Genomic DNA, 22639 nt, shown 5'->3' on the forward strand with positions numbered 1-22639 from the left:
GAGAGAGAGTGAGAGAAAGAGGGAGAGAGAGAGAGAGAGAGAGACAGAGAGAGAGAGAGGGCACCTCAGGAAATAAAAAAAGAACTGGCTTCTTCCTCTACCTTCTGCATTATGTATGCCCTGCAATTATCTACAAGGGAAAATGTAAAGCACAAATTACACTCTGATTAATCATTGTAATCATTTGTCTGACTAGTGGTTGAAAGAACATTTCATTTGAATGTGCATTTACATTCCTACCGTGGGCAACTCCTTTTTCCATTTCAGCTCAAGTGGATTCTAATCTAATCCACTTAGTCTGTCTGTCTACATGAGGCTGAGAAATGAGGGACGGGGTTTTTTGTTACTGTTACCAAATGCTGCCATTGTAACTAGGGAGGTTGGGTAGATACAGCCCTGTATGAGAAGCGTTTTAAACTTTTCATGCTTAAAAACAACAACAAGGGTTCTGTCTCAGCTTCATCTCCCAACCATGACAAAGCTAATTGGCAGTTACAAACAAAAATAATGTGCCAATCGTTTTTTTTTTTTTTCTTTGTTTGCAAAATGTGCACCTCAGACTAGCTTTATTATATGAAATATTGAAACGTTTGAGAGCATGATTGCCGGTCTTTTCTAGTTATGTGATTTGATTAATCTTTTTGAGATGTTTATATTTTGGATTGTATGACCAGATATGTTGGGATTAGATTTCCCCTTAAATTGTTGTTCAGTGTAAAAATTAAGTTATCATTAACTTTCACTATGTAACACTAAACTACAAAATAATATGGATGACTGTATGAACTTCTTATAGCTACAGGGGCAGTATTGAGTAGCTTGGATGAAAGGTGCCCAGAGGTGCCAAGAGTAAACGGCCTGCTCCTCAGTCCCAGTTGCTAATATATGCATATTATCATTAGTATTGGATGGAAAAAGCTCTGAAGTTTCTAAAACTGTTTGAATGATGTCTCTGAGTATAACAGAACTCATATGGCAGGCGAAAACCTGAGAAGAAATCTAAACAGGAAGTGAGAAATCTGAGGTTGGTCGATTTTCAATCCTGGCCCTATTGAATTCGCAGTGGGATATGAATGAAGTTACACTTCCTAGGGCTTCCACTAGATGTCAACCGTATTTAAAACTTGAATGAGGCTTTTACTGTGACGTGGGACTGAATGAGAGGGGAATGAGTCAGGTTACTGACAGAGAGCCATTTCCTGGTCTTGCGCATTCCATGCCACATGATTCCATTCCACACAATGTTCCATTGCTTCTCAAGACACAAAGGAATTATCCGGTTGGAACGTTATTGAAGATTTATGATAAAAACATCCTAATGATTTATTATGTACTTAGTTTGAAATGTTTCTTCAACCTGTAATATAACTTTTTGAAGTTTTTGTCCGAAGTAATGCTCGACCTGCACGAGCATTTGGATATGTGTACCTAACAAAAGTAGCTACTTGGACATAAATAATGGACATTATCGAACAAATCAAGCATTTTTTGCGGAACTAGGATTCCTGGGAGTTCATTCTGATGAAGATCATCAAAGGTAAGGGAATATTTATCATGTTATTTCTGGTTTCTGTTGACTCCAACATGGTGACGTCACATCCCTTACAATCTAGAGGACTACTGTTACCCCCTGATAAACAACCTAGTTTACTGGTGATGTCACATCCCTTACAACCTAGAGGACTACTGTTGCCCCCATGAAAAACAACCTACTAGTTTGTTACTGGTCCAGTGGACAGCTGACTTCAAGGTGCCTAGTGTCAAGGTGGAAACATAAGGGATCAAATCCAAGGGCTGGTTGGTAAACTTTACATTGTACCAGCGTTATGGTTTGGTGTTGCTGTGGTGTGTGTGTGTGTGTGTGTGTGTGTGTGTGTGTCCATGTGCGTATGAGTGGATGCATTTCTGTATGTTCGGACAGAACGGTGTTGATAAGGGCTCATACATTCCTGGGAGACAAGTATTGAGCCGCCTGCTCATGGAAAACCTATAACAACAAGTGGCCAAATAAACACACACAGCCTGGGGTCACTGTGAAAGTCAGAGGCAAGCTGTGATTCTAATAGCTGAACCTAATACTACATTTTGTTCCATGCAGATTTAGATTTAAATCCTAAAAGGAAGACCTAATTTTGTTGAAGTGTGAGAATCTAGTTAATTGAACTGATGGTTCTGAGATACGGGAATCCAGTTGGTGGAAAAGGTACATAGGTATTTTACCTTCATGTTCAAGTATCAAGGCTTGTGTATAACAGTAGCATCTGAAAAATGAACTTATCCTCACCACGTGACTTGACCAGGACAAACTAGTGGGGTTATAACCTGACCAGGACAAACTAGTGGGGTTATAACATGACAAACTAGTAGGGTTATACCCTGACCAGGACAAACTAGTGGGGTTATAACAGGACAAACTAGTGGGGTTATAACATGACAAACTAGTAGGGTTATAACAGGACAAACTAGTAAGGTTATAATCTGACCAGGAGAAACTAGTGGGGTTGTAACAGGACAAACTAGTGGGGTTATAACATGACAAACTAGTAGGGTTATAACAGGACAAACTAGTAGGGTTATAACCTGACCAGGACAAACTAGTGGGGTTATAACAGGACAAACTAGTGGGGTTATAACAGGACAAACTAGTAGGGTTATAACAGGACAAACTAGTGGGGTTATAACAGGACAAACTGGCAGGGCTATAACAGGACAAACTAGTAGGGCTATAACAGGACAAACTAGTACGGTTATAACAGGACAAACTAGTAGGTCTATAACAGGACAAACTAGTGGGGTTATAACAGGACAAACTAGCAGGGCTATAACAGGACAAACTAGTAGGGCTATAACCTGACCAGGACAAACTATTAGGGTTATAACAAGAGAAACTAGTAGGTTTATAACAGGACAAACTAGTACGGCTATAACCTGACCAGGACAATGTAGTGGGGCTATAACCTGACCAGGACAGTGTAGTGGGGCTATATCAAGGACCACAATTGTTCCTGGATATGTCACATTCCTTGAAATACTTGACTTTTTTCTTTAGCACAAAATGCTACGGAGGAGCTGGGATGGCTAACCTGATCTGTGTCACAGCTCAAAGCATCTCTTCTCCCTTCTCTCATTGTTTGTCACTTTGGAACACTCTACCAATTCCACCAGAGCTATCTATTGTGACAGCCTGCCAGTGGGAATTCAGCACAAGCTAGCTAACTTGTATGGTACTGCAAGGCAGGGAGACACACTGAGAGCTGGCTAACTGGTACATACCACATCCACAAAACATCCAGGGTAGGTTACTGCACAGCAAGTAAGCCGGCTAGACAACTGGTCCACAAGCATCACAAGCCAGGGTCACACAGTACAAGCTAGCTAACTGGTATGGTACTGCAAGGCAGGGAGACACACAAGCTAGCTAACTGGTATGGTACTGCAAGGCAGGGAGAAACACAAGCTGGTAAACAAAGCATCCAGACTACTGCAAGTCTGCCCACACATAGAACGAGCTAACTAACTGAAAAGTTAGCAATACATCTCCACGAATACACACATTCCTCCAAACTGAATGAATAAAGAAGATTGAGGATCAGTGGGATCAAATCAAATCAAATTTCATTGGTCACAAACACATTATTAGCAAATGTTATTGGTCACATACACATGGTTAGCAGATGTTAATGCGAGTGTAGCGAAATGCTTGTGTTTCTAGTTCTGACCGTGCAGTAATATCTAACAAGTAATCTAACAATTTCAAAACAACTACCTTATACACACAAGTGTAAAGGAATGATTAAGAATATGTACAAATAAATGTATGGATGAGCGATGGCCGAACGGCATAGGCAAGCTGCAGTAGATGGTATAGAGTACAGTATATGCATATGAGATGAGTAATGTACGGTATGTAAACATTATATAGAGTGGAATTCTTGGATCCTTTGGATCCCAAAAACCCAAATTCTTCCTGTAACAATACCCAGTTGAAATGCACAACAATGGCACAGCAGCGTCTGTGCTGAGGTAAGTGTGCGAACGGGACATCAATCTCTTTGGATGTCTTTAACGTGGACCAAAGATTAAAATCCACCTATCTTCCTCACAGAAACAGCAGGGCTGTGTTTGAAACAAAGGACAAGGAAAGCCAGTTGAAAGCTGATATAGAGCCTTTGTGTTCTTTTTTTGTCTCAGTCAGAGCTGAGTGTGCTGTCTGTTAGTGATATGGGACTGACAAATGGGAGGTCCAAAATACTCACTCTGCCAGACTGTCTGGTTTCATCCCCAAAAAAAACACCCTATTCTCTTCACAGTGCACTGCATTTCACCAGGGCTTACAGGGATCTGGTCAAATGGAGTGCTCTATCTAGGGAATAGGATGCCAATTGGAACACAGCCTCAGTTTATCCTGTACAGTCGACTATGCCAGACCTCTTTCATGTCAACACATTCACACCTAGTTTATTTTCTCTCTAGGTTTCAGCAAATATAAACACTGGGTATTTGCAGGATAAATGAATGAGTCATCACATGTTGACAATCATTCCACTCCAGTTTTTGGACGCGTTGCTCCCTGACCACAGCTTTGATGGGCAGGTGAGTCCTTCAGAGAACACACAGCACCATTGTCATAGAGCATCAATTAACTAAAACACACAGCACCTTCGTCAGAGAGCAACATTTAGGTTAAACGCACAGCAGCATCATCATAGAATCCTACTACACCAGCTCTGATACTCTTAAGATGTGGCAGGGCTTGAAAACTATTACGGACTACAAAGGGAAACCCAGCCGCGAGCTGCCCAGTGACCAAAGCCTACCAGACAAGCTAAATGTATTTTATGCTCGCTTCCAGGCAAGCAACACTGAAGCACGCATGAGAGCACCAGCTGTTCTGGATGACTGTGATAAAGCTATCGGTAGCAAAATCTTAAAACAGGTCAATATTCACAAAGCCGTAGGGCCAGACGGATTACCAGGACGTCAACTCAAAGCCCGCGCGGCCCAACTGATATTTTCAAACTCTCCCTGATCGAGTATGTAATACCTACATGTTTCAAGCAGACCATCATAGTCCCTGTGCCCAAGGAAGCAAAGGTAACCTGCATAAATGATTACCACCTCGTAGCACTCACGTCAGTAGCCATGAAGTGCTTTGAAAGGCTGGTCATGGGTCACATCAGCAGCATCCTCCCTAGACCCACTCCAATTCCAGTGCAATTGGAGTGCAATTTCAATCACACTCCACACTGCACTTTACCACCTGGATAAAAGGAACAGCAATGCCTATGGCTGTTCATTGACTCTGTACTACAGCTCAGCGTTCAACACCATAGTACACGCAAAGCTCATCAGTAAGCTAAGGACCCTGGGACTAAACACCTCACTCTGCAACTGGGTCCTGGACTACCTGACGGTCCGTCCCCAGGTGGTAAGAGTAAGCAACTGTTACGTTGATCCTCCACACTGGGGCCCCTCAGGGGTGTTTGCTTAGTCCCCTCCTGTACTCCCTGTTCACCCACAACTGTGCAGCCAAACACGACTCCAACACCATCATTAAGTGTGCTGACAACACAGCAGTGGTAGGCCTGATCACCGACAACAATGAGGGAGGAGGTCAGAAACCTGGCAGTGTGGTGCCAGGACAACAACCTCTCCCTCAATGTGAACAAGACAAAGGAGCTGATTGTAGACTACAGGAATAGGCGAACATCCTGACTGGTTGCATCCCCACCTGGTATGGTAAGTCCTCAGCATCCGACCGCGAGGCACTACGGAGGGTAGTGTGTACGGTAAGGGCACCACTGGGGCTTCCTGCCATCCAGGACCTATATACTAGGCGGAGTCAGAGGAAAGCCCAAAAATTGTCAAAGTCTCCAATCACCAAAGTCATTTAATTTACCTTTATTTAACTAGGCAAGTCAGTTAAGAACAAATTCTTTCTCTCAGTGACATCCTAGGAACAGTGGGTTAACTGCCTTGTTCAGGGGGAGAACAACAGATTTGTACCTTGTCAGCTCGGGGATTTGATCTTGCAACATTTCAGTTACAAGTCCAACGCTCCAACCACTAGGCTACGCTGCCGCCCCGAAAAGGCTCCTTAACAGCTTCTACCCCTAAGCAATAAGACTATTGAACAATTAATCAAATGGCCACCGGACTATTTACATTGACACCCACCCCCCAAAACTACATTTGTTTTTTACACTGCTTTTACACACTGTTTATTATCTATGCATAGTCACTTCACCCCTACATACATGTGCAAATTAACTAAACTAACCTGTACCCCCGCACATTGACTCTTTACCGGTACCCCCTGTATATAGTCTCCACATTGACTCTGTACCGGTACCCCCTGTATATAGCCTCCACATTGACTCTGTACCGTAACACCCTGTATATAGTCTCCACATTGACTCTGTACCGGTACCCCCTGTATATAGCCTCCACATTGACTCTGTACCGGTACCCCCTGTATATAGCCTCCACATTGACTCTGTACCGTAACACCCTGTATATAGTCTCCACATTTACTCTTTACCGGTACCCCCTGTATATAGTCTCCACATTGACTCTGTACCGGTACCCCCTGTATATAGCCTCCACATTGACTCTGTACCGTAACACCCTGTATATAGTCTCCACATTGACTCTGTACCGGTACCCCCTGTATATAGCCTCCACATTGACTCTGTACCGGTACCCCCTGTATTTAGCCTCCACATTGACTCTGTACCGTAACACCCTGTATATAGTCTCCACATTTACTCTTTACCGGTACCCCCTGTATATAGCCTCCACATTGACTCTGTACCGGTACCCCCTGTATTTAGCCTCCACATTGACTCTGTACCGTAACACCCTGTATATAGTCTCCACATTGACTCTGTACCGGTACCCCCTGTATATAGCCTCCACATTGACTCTGTACCAGTACCCCCTGTATATAGCCTCCACATTGACTCTGTACCGTAACACCCTGTATATAGTCTCCACATTTACTCTTTACCGGTACCCCCTGTATATAGTCTCCACATTGACTCTGTACCGGTAACCCCTGTATATAGCCTCCACATTGACTCTGTACCGGTACCCCCTGTATATAGCCTCCACATTGACTCTGTACCGGTACCCCCTGTATATAGCCTCCACATTGACTCTGTACCGGTACCCCCTGTATATAGCCTCCACATTGACTCTGTACCTATACTCCCTGTATATAACCTCCACATTGACTCTTTACCGGTACCCCCTGTATATAGCCTCCACATTGACTCTGTACCGGTACCCCCTGTATACAGCCTCCACATTGACTCTGTACTGGTACCCCCTGTATATAGCCTTCACATTGACTCTGTACCGGTACCCCCTGTATATAGCCTCCACATTGACTCTGTACTGGTACCCCCTGTATATAGCCTTCACATTGACTCTGTACCGGTACCCCCTGTATATAGCCTCCACATTGACTCTGTACCGGTACCCCCTGTATATAGCCTCCACATTGACTCTGTACCAGTACCCCCTGTATATAGTCTCCACATTGACTCTGTACCAGTACCCCCTGTATATAGCCTCCACATTGACTCTGTACCGTAACACCCTGTATATAGCCTCCACATTGACTCTGTACCGGTACCCCCTGTATATAGCCTCCACATTGACTCTGTACCGGTACCCCCTGCATATAGCCTCGTTAATATTATTTTATTGTGTTACTTTTTATAATTGTTTTACTTTAGTTTACTTGGTAAATATTTGCTTAACTCTTTCTTGAACTACACTGTTGGTTGAGGGCTTGTGAGTAAGCATCCCACGGTAAGGTCTACACATGTTGTATTCTGCGCATGTGACAAATAAAGTTTGATTTGATTTGATAGAACAATGTTTAGTAAAAACACAGCACCTTCGTCATAGGTATGATTGTAGAGGGAGGAGGACAGGGGTGGGAGGGAGGGAGGGTGGAAGAGGAGGAAGGAGGACGGGAGACAGGAGGAGGGAGGCTGGGGGAGAGGGGACAGGGGAGGGTGGGGGTAGGAGGGACGATGGAGGTGGAGGAGGGAGGACGGGAGAGGGAGGGATGATGGAGGAGGAGGGAAGGAACGAGAGAGGAGGAGGAGGGAGGAAGGGAGGAGGAAGCGTGAAAGGGTTTCTGTCTGGCTGACTGAGAGGAGAAGGGATGGCTGCTGGGTTTGTACACACACACACATACACATACACACACCCACAGCACCAAGCAGAGCTGTGACGAGGAGCCTGGCTGAGTGAAAAAGAGACTGATGACTGGTGGGCTCTGGGTTGCTGGAGGTTAAGTTGGACGGGCTCTCTGCTCTTTGTGACTGAGGGAAAACCCTCTATTTGTTCAGCCTGCTGTGTTCACACCACATGCAATGGGCAATTAAGAAGACAACACAAATCACAATCACTTGTTTTTGGGTTGTGTAGAATAACACCACAAAGATGGCAAAGAAACAAATGTGTCTGATGTGTGGCCTAAATTATGCATATGTTGAAAGAAGAAATCTTGACCTGGCTAAAATACAGTGCCTTGCGAAAGTATTCGGCCCCCTTTGTACTTTGCGACCTTTTGCCACATTTCAGGCTTCAAACATAAAGATATAAAACTGTATTTTTTTTGTGAAGAATCAACAACAAGTGGGACACAATCATGAAGTGGAACGACATTTATTGGATATTTCAATTTTTTTTAACAAATCAAAAACTGAAAAATTGGGCGTGCAAAATTATTGAACAGGCTGGTAATATTAACACCCACCGTAGCACGCGCTCCAGCAGGTATAGCCAACACTTCCTTTGGCCGCCTGTCCCTATGATTGTGGGTGCTCTGTGTGTTTTAACTAAATTTGGCTCAATGACTGGGGGTGCTCTGTGTATTCTAAATGTGTCTCTATGACTGGGGGTGCTCTGTGTGTTTTAACTAAATGTGGTTCAATGACTGGGGGTGCTGTGTGTTTTAACTAAATATGTCTCTATGACTGGGGGTGCTCTGTGTGTTCTAAATGTGTCTCTATGACTGGGGGTGGTCTGTGTGTTCTAAATATGTCTCTATGACTGGGGGTGCTGTGTGTTTTAACTAAATATGTCTCTATGACTGGGGGTGCTCTGTGTGTTCTAAATGTGTCTCTATGACTGGGGGTGGTCTGTGTGTTCTAAATATGTCTCTATGACTGGGGGTGGTCTGTGTGTTCTAAATATGTCTCTATGACTGGGGGTGGTCTGTGTGTTCTAAATATGTCTCTATGACTGGGGGTGGTCTGTGTGTTCTAAATATGTCTCTATGACTGGGGGTGGTCTGTGTGTTCTAAATATGTCTCTATGACTGGGGGTGGTCTGTGTGTTCTAAATATGTCTCTATGACTGGGGGTGGTCTGTGTGTTCTAAATATGTCTCAATGACTGGGGGTGCTCTGTGTGTTCTAAATGTGTCTCTATGACTGGGGGTGCTCTGTGTATTCTAAATGTGTCTCTATGACTGGGGGTGCTCTGTGTGTGTTAACTAAATGTGGCTCAATGACTGGGGGTGCTGTGTGTTTTAACTAAATGTGTCTCTATGACTGGGGGTGCTCTGTGTGTTTTAACTAAATATGTCTCTATGACTGGGGGTGCTCTGTGTGTGTTAACTAAATGTGGCTCAATGACTGGGGGTGCTGTGTGTTTTAACTAAATGTGTCTCTATGACTGGGGGTGCTCTGTGTGTTCTAAATGTGTCTCTATGACTGGGGGTGCTCTGTGTGTGTTAACTAAATGTGGCTCAATGACTGGGGGTGCTCTGTGTGTTTTAACTAAATATGTGTCTATGACCGGGGGTGCTCTGTGTGTTATAACTAACTATATGTGTCTCCATGACAGGGGGTGCTGTGTGTGCTGTGCGTTTTCCCCTCTCTCTCCCTCCCTCCAACCCCTGGGTCCCGGAAACATCAATTTCCATAAATCATTTGTCAAAAAAGAAAAAACTAATGCTGAAATCATCAAAGGGAGACCATTTCTTAACTTGGCACCTGTGGGTTCTCCCATGACCAATTACACCCGCAAGCTCAAGGTCACAGACTTCAACAACTTCCACTCAGTCCCACAGTTTCATCTTGCTTTTCTGACTGGCCTTTTGGGGAGGCTTGGGCACGAAGCATCGATGACTCTCACTCAGTAGTAGACTTTACCCTGCAGGGATATATCCCAAATGGAACCCTATTCCATGTCTAGGGCCTTTGACTAGAGCCCTGTCAACACTTGTAATGGCCCTGGTTGAAAGTAGTGCACTATATAGTTAGTAGGGTGTCATTTGACATCAAGAGAGACATTCAGAGAGGTTGTGATCTAATTTAATACTGACGACTGGTGGACATATCTAATTCACCTCACTACATCACACACATACACACACACACACACACATGCACACGCATGCACACACATACCATGCCTATATATTGTTGAATATATGGGTCAATAAGGTAGAAACATATATATTTTTATATTGCATCATATCTTGCAGGATATCTAGCAAACACAGCTCCAGAAATGAAATAGACAGGTCAGGTGAATCCAGGTGAAATATATGATCCCTTATTGATGTCACCTGTTAAATCCACTTCAATCAGTGTAGATGAAGGGGAGGAGACGGGTTAAAGAAGGATTTTTAAACCGTGAGACAATTGAGACATGGATTGTGTATGTGTGCCATTCAGAATGTGAACGGGCAAGACAAATTCAAGTGCCTTTAAACAAGGTATGATTGTAGGTGCCGAGCGCACCGGTTTGAGTGTGTCAAGAACTGCAACGCTGCAGGGTTTTTCAAATGCAACAGTTTCCCCGTGTGTATCAGGAATGGTCCACCATCCAAAGGACATCCAGCCAACTGGACAACTGTGGGAAGTGTTTGAGTCAACATGGAGCCAGAATCCCTGTGGAACGTTTTCGACACCTTGTGGAGTATATGTCCCAACGAATGGAGGCTGTTCTGAGGGCAAAAAGGGGGTTCAACTATATATTAGGAAGTTGTTCACTCGGTGTATATCTCTATAAATCTCAAGACAAATAGCGAAGGATTTGGGCTGTACAATATTCTTCCAACAGTCAAGGAGAGAAAGGAAAGAGAGGGCACAAAAAGAAAACAAGCATTTTTTTTTTCTCCACTAAAAGTCATCCTGAGCATGTTGTTTCCGCAGGCACAACCTACCGGCGATGGTTGCTCTTTTTGGCAGGATAGTGACAGCTCCCACTGCTGCTTCCTCTAGCTGATGGACAGGGCTGATCTTGGCTCCCCAGCTGTCTGAACCAATCCACAGGAAATGACCCACCTGGTCCGCCCTCTTACTGGCGTTCAGGATACCCCTGCAATCAGACACACAAATGACTTCATATAATATAATATATATATATATATATATAATATAAGATAAGACAGTATAAGATATTCTATGATAGGAAACGATAGTATAGGAATGGACATGATATGATAGGGCAGGACAGGATATGATAGGATAGGATAGGATATGATATGATAGGACATGATATGATAGGACAAGATATGATAGGACAGGAAAGGACAGGACAGAACATGATAGCATAGGACACGATATGATAGGATAGGACATGATATGACAGGATATAGTCCAATTCGTATTTTTGCTCTGCATCCTCCCAAGCCCCCAAGACACTATTAAATACACACATGCACCCACGCATGCGCACACACACACACACACACACACACACACACACACACACACACACACACACACACACACACACACACACACACACACAAAATCACAGCAGAGTTATTCAAACGGTACATTGTTCTGTCATCACCCCCTTGTTCTCCTCAGGAACGTAGTTCTTTCTGTTCTGTCTTCCGTTCGATTTTGTCTGAACAGAGAGACTTGGTGTGAAGAGATGTTTCCTCAAATGAGACCAGGAAGTTTGTTATATTGTCTTGACAGATAAATCAACAGGATGAAAAAATTGTATCCGTTTTGATGTAGAACTACAGATTACACTTAATTCTGTATCACAAATTTAATTAATCCAATATCACAAGTTCTTGTGACAAGACTGGTACATTAATATCAACTCTGTAACATTATAATATAATGCTATACTAAATATAACGCTATAATATAGTAGTATACTATACTGTAATGCTATGCTATTGTAATGAATACTCAGGGAGAAAGAGGTGTAGATTCACGAGCAGAGCGCAGCAGGTATTATTTAGCCTTTGCAGACGGCATGAATCGTGGTCACAGGCAGGCTATTTATTTATTTATTTATTTCACCTTTATTTAACCAGGTAGGCCAGTTGAGAACACCTTTATTTAACCAGGTAGGCCAGTTGAGAACACCTTTATTTAACCAGGTAGGCTAGTTGAGAACACCTTTATTTAACCAGGTAGGCCAGTTGAGAACACCTTTATTTAACCAGGTAGGCTAGTTGAGAACACCTTTATTTAACCAGGTAGGCCAGTTGAGAACACCTTTATTTAACCAGGTAGGCTAGTTGAGAACACCTTTATTTAACCAGGTAGGCTAGTTGAGAACAAGTTCTCATTTGCAACTGCGACCTGGCCAAGATAAAGCACAGCAGTGTGAGCAGACAACACAGAGTTACACATGGAGTAAACAATTAACAAGTTAATAACACAGTAGAAAACAAAGGGGGAGTCTATATACAATGTGTGCAAAAGGCATGAGGAGGTAGGCGAATAGTTACAATTTTGCAGATTAACACTGGAGTGATAAATGATCAGATGGTCATGTACAGGTAGAGATATTGGTGTGCAAAAGAGCAGAAAAGTAAATAAATAAAAACAGTATGGGGATGAGGTAGGTGAAAATGGGTGGGCTATTTACCAATAGACTATGTACAGCTGGTCATACACAGGTAGGCAAACAGGCAGGTGAATCAAAACTAGGACTGAAGGCTATAACCGGTTCTCACAAACGAGCTAGGAAAAGGCTTAGTAGAGTCAAAACGAACAATACCTCACAAAGGCACAAACAGAATGAACTGAACTGAATAAGGAGCTGATGAGACCAGGTGAGTAACGAACACAGGTGGAAATCAATTAACAAAAATGAAAGACAGGGCTACGTTCAAGAACACAACGAAACTGAACACAAGGTTGACTACGAAAATAAATACAGACTATAATGCCATGCTACTATATAATGCTATAATATAATGCTATACTATAATAGTATAATATACAGTAATACTATACTGTAATGCTATACTACATATAATACTATAATATAATGCTGTAAAATAATAATATAATATACAGTAATACTATACTGTAATGCTATACTACATGTAATACTATAACATAATGCTGTAAAATAATAATATACAGTAATACTATACTGTAATGCTATACTACATATAATACTATAATATAATGCTGTAAAATAATAATATAATATAATAGTATACAATAACACTGTACTGTAATGCTATACTACATATAATACATATAATGCTATAATATATTGCTCTAAAATAATAATATAATATAATAGTATACTGTACTGTAATGCTATACTAAATATAATACTATAATATAATGCTATACTATAATGCTATACTACGTATAATGCTATAACATAGTGCTATACCATACTGCTATAATATAATAGTATACTATACAGTAATACTATACTATAATGCTATACTGCACATAATGCTATAATACAATTATATAATATAATAGTATACTATGCTGGAATTATATACTATAATGCTATGCAACATATAATATTATAATATAACACTATAATACAATGGTATATAATACTGTAATGCTATACTATAATGCTATACTACATATAATGCCATAATATGCTATAATATAATGCTATACTTTAATATTATACTATACTGTAACACTATGCTATAATAATACACTACATATAATGCTATAATGTAATGCTATACTCTGTATAATGCCATAATATAATTGTATACTATAATGATATAATATAATGCTACTCTGTATAATGATATACTATGTACATTGATATACTATCATGATATAATATAATACTACACGATAATGATATACTCTGTACATTGATATACTATAACGACATACTCTGTACAATGATATACTATAATGATCTACTCTGTACATTGATATACTATGATGATACAATATAATGCTGTACTATAATGTGAAAATATAATGATATACTACAATGCTATACTATATATCTAAACTATAACGCTATACTATAATATCACAATATACAAAAATGTATTATACATCTATACTATAATGCTATGTTATGTATAATGCTATACTATAATGATATACTATATTGTTACACTATAATATAATGCTATATTAATATATGATGTAATACTATACTATAATGATATACACTAATGCTATACTATATTTCTATATAAGGCTTTACTACAATGATATACAGTAACATAATGCTGTAATATAATGCTATGCGATAATGATATACTATAATACAATACTATAATTCTATAGTACAATGAATGATAAACTGTAAAATAATGCTATAATATAATGATATACTATAATGACATGCTCTAATGCTCTAATGCCATAATATAAAACTATACTATAATACAATACTATATTCCTATACTATAATCCTATACTATGATGCTATACTATGATGCTATACTACGTATAATGCTATAATATAATAGTATACTATACAGTAATACTATACTACAATGTAATGTAATACTGCACATACTGCTATAATACAATTATATATACAATTATATAATATAATAGTATACTATACTGTAATGGTATACTATCATGATATGCTACATATAATGCTATAATATAACGCTATAATATAATTGTATACTATACAGGGCCAGAAGTATACAGAATGGTGTCATCTGCGTAGAGGTGGATCAGAGACTCACCAGCAGCAAGAGCGACATCATTGATGTATACAGAGAAGAGAGTCGGTCCAAGAATTGAACCCTGTGGCACGCCCACAGAGACTGCCAGAGGCCCGGACAACAGGCCCTCCGATTTGACACACTGAACTCTATCAGAGAAGTAGTTGGTGAACCAGGCGAGGCAATCATTTGAGAAACCAAGGCTATCGCGTCTGCCGATGAGGATGTGATGATTGACAGAGTCGAAAGCCTTGGCCAGGTCAATGAATATGGCTGCACAGTATTGTTTCTTCTCGTTTATAGTGATAGATAATGAATGATATTATAATGACATACTATAATGATATACTCTGTATAATGATATACTATAATGATATACTCTTTACATTGATATACTGTAATGATATAGCATAATGCTGTACTTTAATGTAATAACATATGCTATAATGCTATAATATAATGCTATAGTATGATGATGTACTATAATGCTATACTATTATGATACACTATAATAATATAATATAATTCTATACTATAAAGCTATTCTATAATATCATGATATACAATAATATAATGATATATTATAATGCAATAATATAATACTAAACTATAATGCTATACTATAATATTATGCTATACTACAATGCTATACTGTAAAATAATGCTATAATATAATGCTATGCTATAATGTTATACTAAAATATAATTATGTAAGGCTATACAATAATACTATAATATAATGCTATACTATAATGATATACTGTAAAATAATGCTATAATATAATGATATACTATAATGACATGTTATAATGCTATAATATAATACTATACTATAATACAATACTATAATGTTATAATATAATACTATACTATAATACAATACTATAATGCCATACTATAATACTATACTATAATGCTATACTATAATGCTATGATGTAATACTATACTATACTGTCATACTATAATCCTATAATATAATACTATACTATAATTCTATACTATTGTGCTATACTGTGTACAATGCTGTAATATAATGTTATAATATAAAGCTATACTTTAATACTATGTACAATGCTTTACTATAATACTATAATTTAATACTACACTATGTACAATGCTATACTATAATACTATAATTTAATACTACACTATGTACAATGCTATACTATAATACTATAATTTAATACTACACTATGTACAATGCTATACAATTTCAGGTTGGACCTGGTGTGAAATTGACCAATAAAGTGGACTTAAGATGTTTCAGCTGCTAGAAGGATGCTCATCAGAAAGTAAAAGAAAATTCCACAGACTTGAGTTCAATCATTTATACTCCCATGTGGTTCCTTGAAACAACACTCCAACCCTTTGATGAAGCCCTAAAGGTTCAATACTTTGTTTCACTAAAACCAACAGAACATTTTGTGTGGAGTCGTCCTTTCCGCAAACAGCAGGGATAAATCATTGAGCTTTTCCTTGTTGTCACACATTGTGCTGGTTGAGTGAGATAATGAACAGGAGATGCATAGTGCTGTGACAATGGAGCCTGCTCCGAAATGCATCAGTATTAAAGGTAACATTTATTGAAGTGAATTCAGTTGCCGAACTCCTGAACTGTCTTTTAGCTTTTCAGTTTTAATTCCCAAGGTACTGAGCAGCACTTCAGTGGTACAGATAATATTTGAAATCTCGGTTAGCGCGCCAGCACACAGCCAATACGTAAGCTTTAGCTCAAGGGGATAACAACTAGTAGACACATACCTTATGTCCTCATCTGAGGTGAAAAGGACGACTGCCCGAGCGTAACGGGTGTCCAGAAGCAGCCTGATGATCTTGTCGAAGTTCTCTTGCTTGTGATTGTGAGGGATCTTCAAGGACTGGGCGATGCAGATCCCACCTGAAATTAAAAGTAATGAGCTTCAGGTGAGGTACCACAAATTGGGAGAATAACCTTGAACAAGAACGTCACCTACTAAAAACTACAAACATTACATCTGTAAAAACGAAATAAAATCTGTAAAAATGCTATAAAATCTATAAAATGTCAAATAAACATATAACCTATGAACTTCCAGTTTGTGAAGCTAATTACGTAAGGGCGACCTCTGTGCAGCTATAATAGCCAGACTGTCTAAACAATTTGTTAGTTTTCATCAAACCACATCCAGCCAATTACCAAACATCCTCATACACATTGATTTGAACATTACAATGCTGAACAATATGAACAATGGCACATAGACATGTTGAAAATGAATAAAGATGGGTTTATACATCAACGTTGATTCAACCAGTGTGTGTCCAGTGGGAAGGCTTTTGCACACAGTTATTCAATGCATTAAATATTAAATAAAAAATAAAAATAGAAGGGCTAAGACAAAGTTAATCATCACACAAACATGACTCACAGAGAGGGCTAAGACAAAGTTAATCATCACACAAACATGACTCACAGAGAGGGCTAAGACAAAGTTGATCATCACACAAACATGGCTCACAGAAAGGGCTAAGACAAAGTTAATCATCACATAAACATGGCTTACAGAAAGGGCTAAGACAAAGTTAATCATCACACAGACATGGCTCACAGAAAGGGCTAAGACAAAGTTAATCATCACATAAACATGGCTTACAGAAAGGGCTAAGACAAAGTTAATCATCACATAAACATGGCTTACAGAAAGGGCTAAGACAAAGTTAATCATCACATAAAAATGGCTTACAGAAAGGGCTAAGACAAAGTTAATCATCACACAAACATGGCTTACAGAAAGGGCTAAGACAAAGTTAATCATCACATAAAAATGGCTTACAGAAAGGGCTAAGACAAAGTTAATCATCACACAGACATGGCTCACAGAAAGGGCTAAGACAAAGTTAATCATCACACAAACATGGCTCACAGAGAGGGCTAAGACAAAGTTAATCATCACACAAACATCGCTCACAGAGAGGGCTAAGACAAAGTTAATCCTCATACAAACATGACTCACAGAAAGGGCTAAAACAAAGTTAATCCTCACACAAACATGGCTCACAGAGAGGGCTAAAACAAAGTTAATCCTCATACAAACATGACTCACAGAGAGGGCTAAAACAAAGTTAATCCTCATACAAACATGGCTCACAGAGAGGGCTAAGACAAAGTTAATCATCACACAAACATGGCTCACAGAAAGAGCTAAGACAAAGTTAATCATCACATAAACATGGCTTACAGAAAGGGCTAAGACAAAGTTAATCCTCACACAAACATGGCTCACAGAGAGGGCCAAAACAAAATTAATCATCACACAAACTTGGCTCACAGAGAGGGCTAAGACAAAGTTAATCCTCACACAAACTTGGCTCACAGAGAGGGCTAAGACAAAGTTAAGCATCACACAAACTTGGCTCACAGAGAGGGCTAAAACAAAGTTAATCCTCACACAAACTTGGCTCACAGAGAGGGCTAAGACAAAGTTAATCATCACACAAACATGGCTCACAGAGAGGGCTAAAACAAAGTTAATCCTCACACAAACTTGGCTCACAGAGAGGGCTAAAACAAAGTTAATCATCACACAAACTTGGCTCACAGAGAGGGCTAAAACAAAGTTAATCATCACATAAACATGGCTCACAGAGAGGGCTAAGACAAAGTTAATCCTCACACAAACTTGGCTCACAGAGAGGGCTAAAACAAAGTTAATCATCACACAAACTTGGCTCACAGAGAGGGCTAAGCCAAACATGGCTCTCAAAATCGCTTCTATTACATGCATTTATGTTATGGGCTGCAATATTAGTATCAGCTTCTGGGAAAATACACATTTCTGCTCAAAATGTGCAAAATTTCACCGGTGTGTTGAGTTAAAATGAGATCCTTATTATTGCTTGGAGTAACAGAGATCACCCAAAAGCATTGAAAAAGACACCTGCTGAAGCCGGAGACTTCCTCAGACACCTCAAACATTTACAACATCATGTATTCACAGCTTCCCATTGACAGCAGCATGCTAACTATCTCCGCAATATTTATTTGACAGACTTTTAAAATTGAGGGCATGCAGAGTTATATCACCCTCTAACCAGGAGCAGCCCTTTCAAGAGCATGGAGCCTCACATCCAGAACAGTAATAAAATGAAGTAGGTCTACCCTGGATAGCAAAAAGCTATAACGTATGGTGGCCTGGAGAGATAAAAAGCAAGGCAGTATATTATATTGCTGTGATGCTAAATAAACTGCATGGTTAAAATAATTCTGGTGCATCCAGCATATTTGAAGTTCCACAGCGTGTTCTGTCCAGGCCTACAAGCGAGGCACACGCACGGCATTCTGTTGGTGTTGTCATGACTAAGAGTATTCCCGGGGAAGGAACCTCATGTTGTGAGGGTTGCATGCAACCAGCAATGGACCCAAAACATTATACAGTAACTGGATGTTTGTGGCACAAAGTACAGATACTGATTATACAGATCAAGGAGAACATTTTATTTACCAACTTTTTATTTACCTAATTACTAGTTTATACTTGTTTTACTTGTGTATGATCATTATGTTATTATTATATTATTACTCAATACTATATGTATGATTGCATTGATCGTCTCACAATCTAATGTGGATTCAAGCCTTCTAAAACAGGTAAATAATACAAATTACACAATGGACATAGAACTACTGCATCAGAGGAGAAGTCCATTAATAGACTCTGAATGGTGTCTCTGCGTTAAGACACAAACCTAAGCTCCCCTGACCACTTGGATTGACCTGAGATGACGGAATTGATCTATCGATCTATTGTTAGCCGACCAAATACATTTATCCGGAGAGGATGTCACCGCACATTCAGAGATTGAGTTTAACACAGTCTATGAGTTTAACTCATTTTATGTTTGCTTCGAGGCAGACAATACCAAGTTATTCAGGAGGACTCTTGCTGTTCCGGATGACCAGGTCCTTTCACTCTCCCCGAAAGTGACGTGAAGAAAAACTCTCAAAAGAGTGAATACCCACAATGCCGCCAGCCCAGATGTGTGTGCTGACCAGATGGCGGCCATCTTCTCAGACTTCTTCTAACTGTCCCCTCTCCCAGGCTGTTGTCCCCATCTGCTTTAAAGGAGACCACAATCGTCCCAGTGCCCAAGAAAAACAAGGTGACATGCCCAAATGACTATCTCCCCGTCGCACTCACCTCAGTCATCATGAAGTGATTTCAGAGGCTGGTTACGGCCCACATCAAGGCTAGCACACTGGACCCACTCCACTTTGCCTACCGTTCAAACAGCTCCACTGAAGGTGATATTTCTATAGTTGTTCACACTGCCCTAACACATCTGAACAAGAGGAACACCTACAATGCCTTCGGAAAGTATTCAGACCCCTTGACATTTTCCACATTTTGTTACATTACAGCCTTATTCTTAAATGTATTTTTTTTTAAAATCTCATCAATATACACACAATAGCCCATATTGACAAAGCAAAAACAGTTTATTTTGGAAATGTATAAAGAATTCAGACCCTTTACTCAATACTTTGTTGAAGCACCTTTTGGCAACAATTACAGCCTCAAGTCTTCTTGGGTATGAACATACAGCTGGCGGGTTATACACTCAATCGGCAGGACAGAACAGCAGCCTCTAGTAAGCCACGGGGCGGGGGCCTATGCGTATATGTGAACAACGATATCTAAGAAAGTCTCAAGGTTTGGTTCGTCTGTGGTAGAGTATCTCATGATAAGCTGTAGACCACACTATCTAACGAGAGAGTTTTCATATGCATTTTTTGTAGATGTCTACATACCACCACAGACCGATGCTGGCACTTAAACCACGCTCAATGAGCTGTATACCGCCATTAGCAAACAGGAAAACGCTCATCAATAGGCGTCGCTCCTATTGGTCGGGGACTTTAATGCAGGGAATATTAAATCAGTTTTACCTCATTTCTACCAGCATGTTAAATGTACAACCAGCGGGGGTGGAAATCTAGACCACCTTTACACAGAGACACGTACAAAGCTCTCCCTCACCCTCCATTTGTCAAATCTGACCTCAATTCTATCCTCCTGATTCCTGCTTACAAGCAAACATTTAAGCAGGAAGAACCAATGACTCAGTCTATAAAACAGTGGTCAGATGAAGCAGATGCTAAGCTACAGGACTGTTTTGCTAGCACAGACTGGCATATGTTCTGGGATTCTTCCGATGGTATTGAAGAATAACCATCAGTCACTGGCTTTATCAGTAAGTTCATTGAGGACTATTACAGACTAGAAAGGGAAGCACAGCCGAGAGCTGCCCAATGACACGAGCCTACCAGATGAGCTAAATAACTTCTATGCTCGATTCGAGGCTCTCCACAGCCGATGTGAGTAAGACCTTCCAACAGGTCAACATTCACAAGGCCGCAGAGCCAGACGGATTACCAGGACGTGTACTCCGAGCATGCGCTGACCAACTGGCAAGTGTCTTCACTGACAGTGTCAACCTCTCCCTTGTCTGAGTCTGTAATACCAACATGTTTCAAGCAGACCACCATAGTCCCTGTGCACAAGAACACTAAGTTAACCTGCCTAAATGACTACCGACTCGTAGCACTCATGTCTGTAGCCATGAAATGCTTTGAAAGACTGGTCATGGCTCACATCAACACCATTATCCTATAAACCCTAGACCCACTCCAATTTGCATACCGCACCAACAGATCCACAGATGATGCAATCTCTATTGTACTCCACACTGCCCTTTCCCACCTGGACAAAAGGAACATTTATGTGAAAATGCTGTTCATTGACTACAGCACAGCATTCAACACTATAGTGCCCTCAAAGCCCATCACTAAGCTAAGGACCCTGGGACTAAACACCTCCCTCCTCAAATGGATCCTGGACTTCCTGATGGGCCGCCCCCTGTTTGTATGGGTAGGCAACAACACATCCGCCAAGCTGATCCTCAACACAGGGGCCCCTCAGGCTCATCCTGTACTCACTGTTCACTGATGACTGCACGGCCAGGCACGACTCCAACACCATCATTAAGTTTGCTGATGACACAACAGTGGTAGGCCTGATAACCGGCAACGATGAGACAGCCTATAGGGAGGAGGTCAGAGACCTGACCGTGTGGTACCAGGACAACAACCGCTCCCTCAAAGTGATCAAGAAAAAGGAGATGATTGTGGACTACAGGAAAAGGAGGACCAAGCACTACCCCATTCTCATCGACGGGGCTGCAGTGGAGCAGGTTGAGAGCTTCAAGTTCCTTGGCGTCCACATCACCAACAAACTAACATGGTCCAAACACCAAGACAGTCGTGAAGAGGGCACAATAAAACAGGAGACTTAAAAGATTTGGCATGGGTCCTCAGATACTCAAAAGGTTTTACAACTGCACTATTTGTAGCATCCTGACAGGTTGCATCACTGCCTGGTATGGCAACTGCTCGGCCTCTGACCTCAAGGCACTACAGAGGGTAGTGCGTACGGCCCAGAACATCACAGGGCAAAGCTGCCTGCCATCCAGGACCTCTACACCAGGCAGTGTCAGAGGAAGGCCCTAAAAGTTGTCAAAGACTCCAGCCACCCTAGTCATAGACTGCTCTCTCTGCTACCACACGGCAAGCGGTACCAGAGCTTCAAGTCTAGGTCCAAGAGGCTCCTAAACAGCTTCTACCCCCAAGCCATAAGACTCCTGAATATCTAGTCAAATGGCTACCCAGACTATTTGCATTGCCCC

The 22639-nt window shown here is 40.6% G+C and overlaps 1 protein-coding gene across 2 annotated transcripts in view; it reads right to left on the bottom strand.

The window, feature by feature from the left end:
• Positions 1-22639, bottom strand: part of LOC110528632 (metabotropic glutamate receptor 7) — a 378715-nt gene that overhangs the window by 150355 nt on the left and 205721 nt on the right. For both annotated transcript variants that reach the window (XM_036984246.1, XM_036984247.1), the window contains exons 3-4: positions 16679-16814; positions 11197-11351 (exon numbers count right to left, since the gene is read on the bottom strand). In XM_036984246.1, the coding sequence (XP_036840141.1) occupies positions 11197-11351; positions 16679-16814 (291 nt within the window). The remainder of the gene's footprint in view (positions 1-11196; positions 11352-16678; positions 16815-22639) is intronic.

The sequence above is a fragment of the Oncorhynchus mykiss genome, chromosome 7, assembly GCF_013265735.2.
Source record: "Oncorhynchus mykiss isolate Arlee chromosome 7, USDA_OmykA_1.1, whole genome shotgun sequence".
Classification (NCBI taxonomy): Eukaryota; Metazoa; Chordata; class Actinopteri; order Salmoniformes; family Salmonidae; genus Oncorhynchus; species Oncorhynchus mykiss.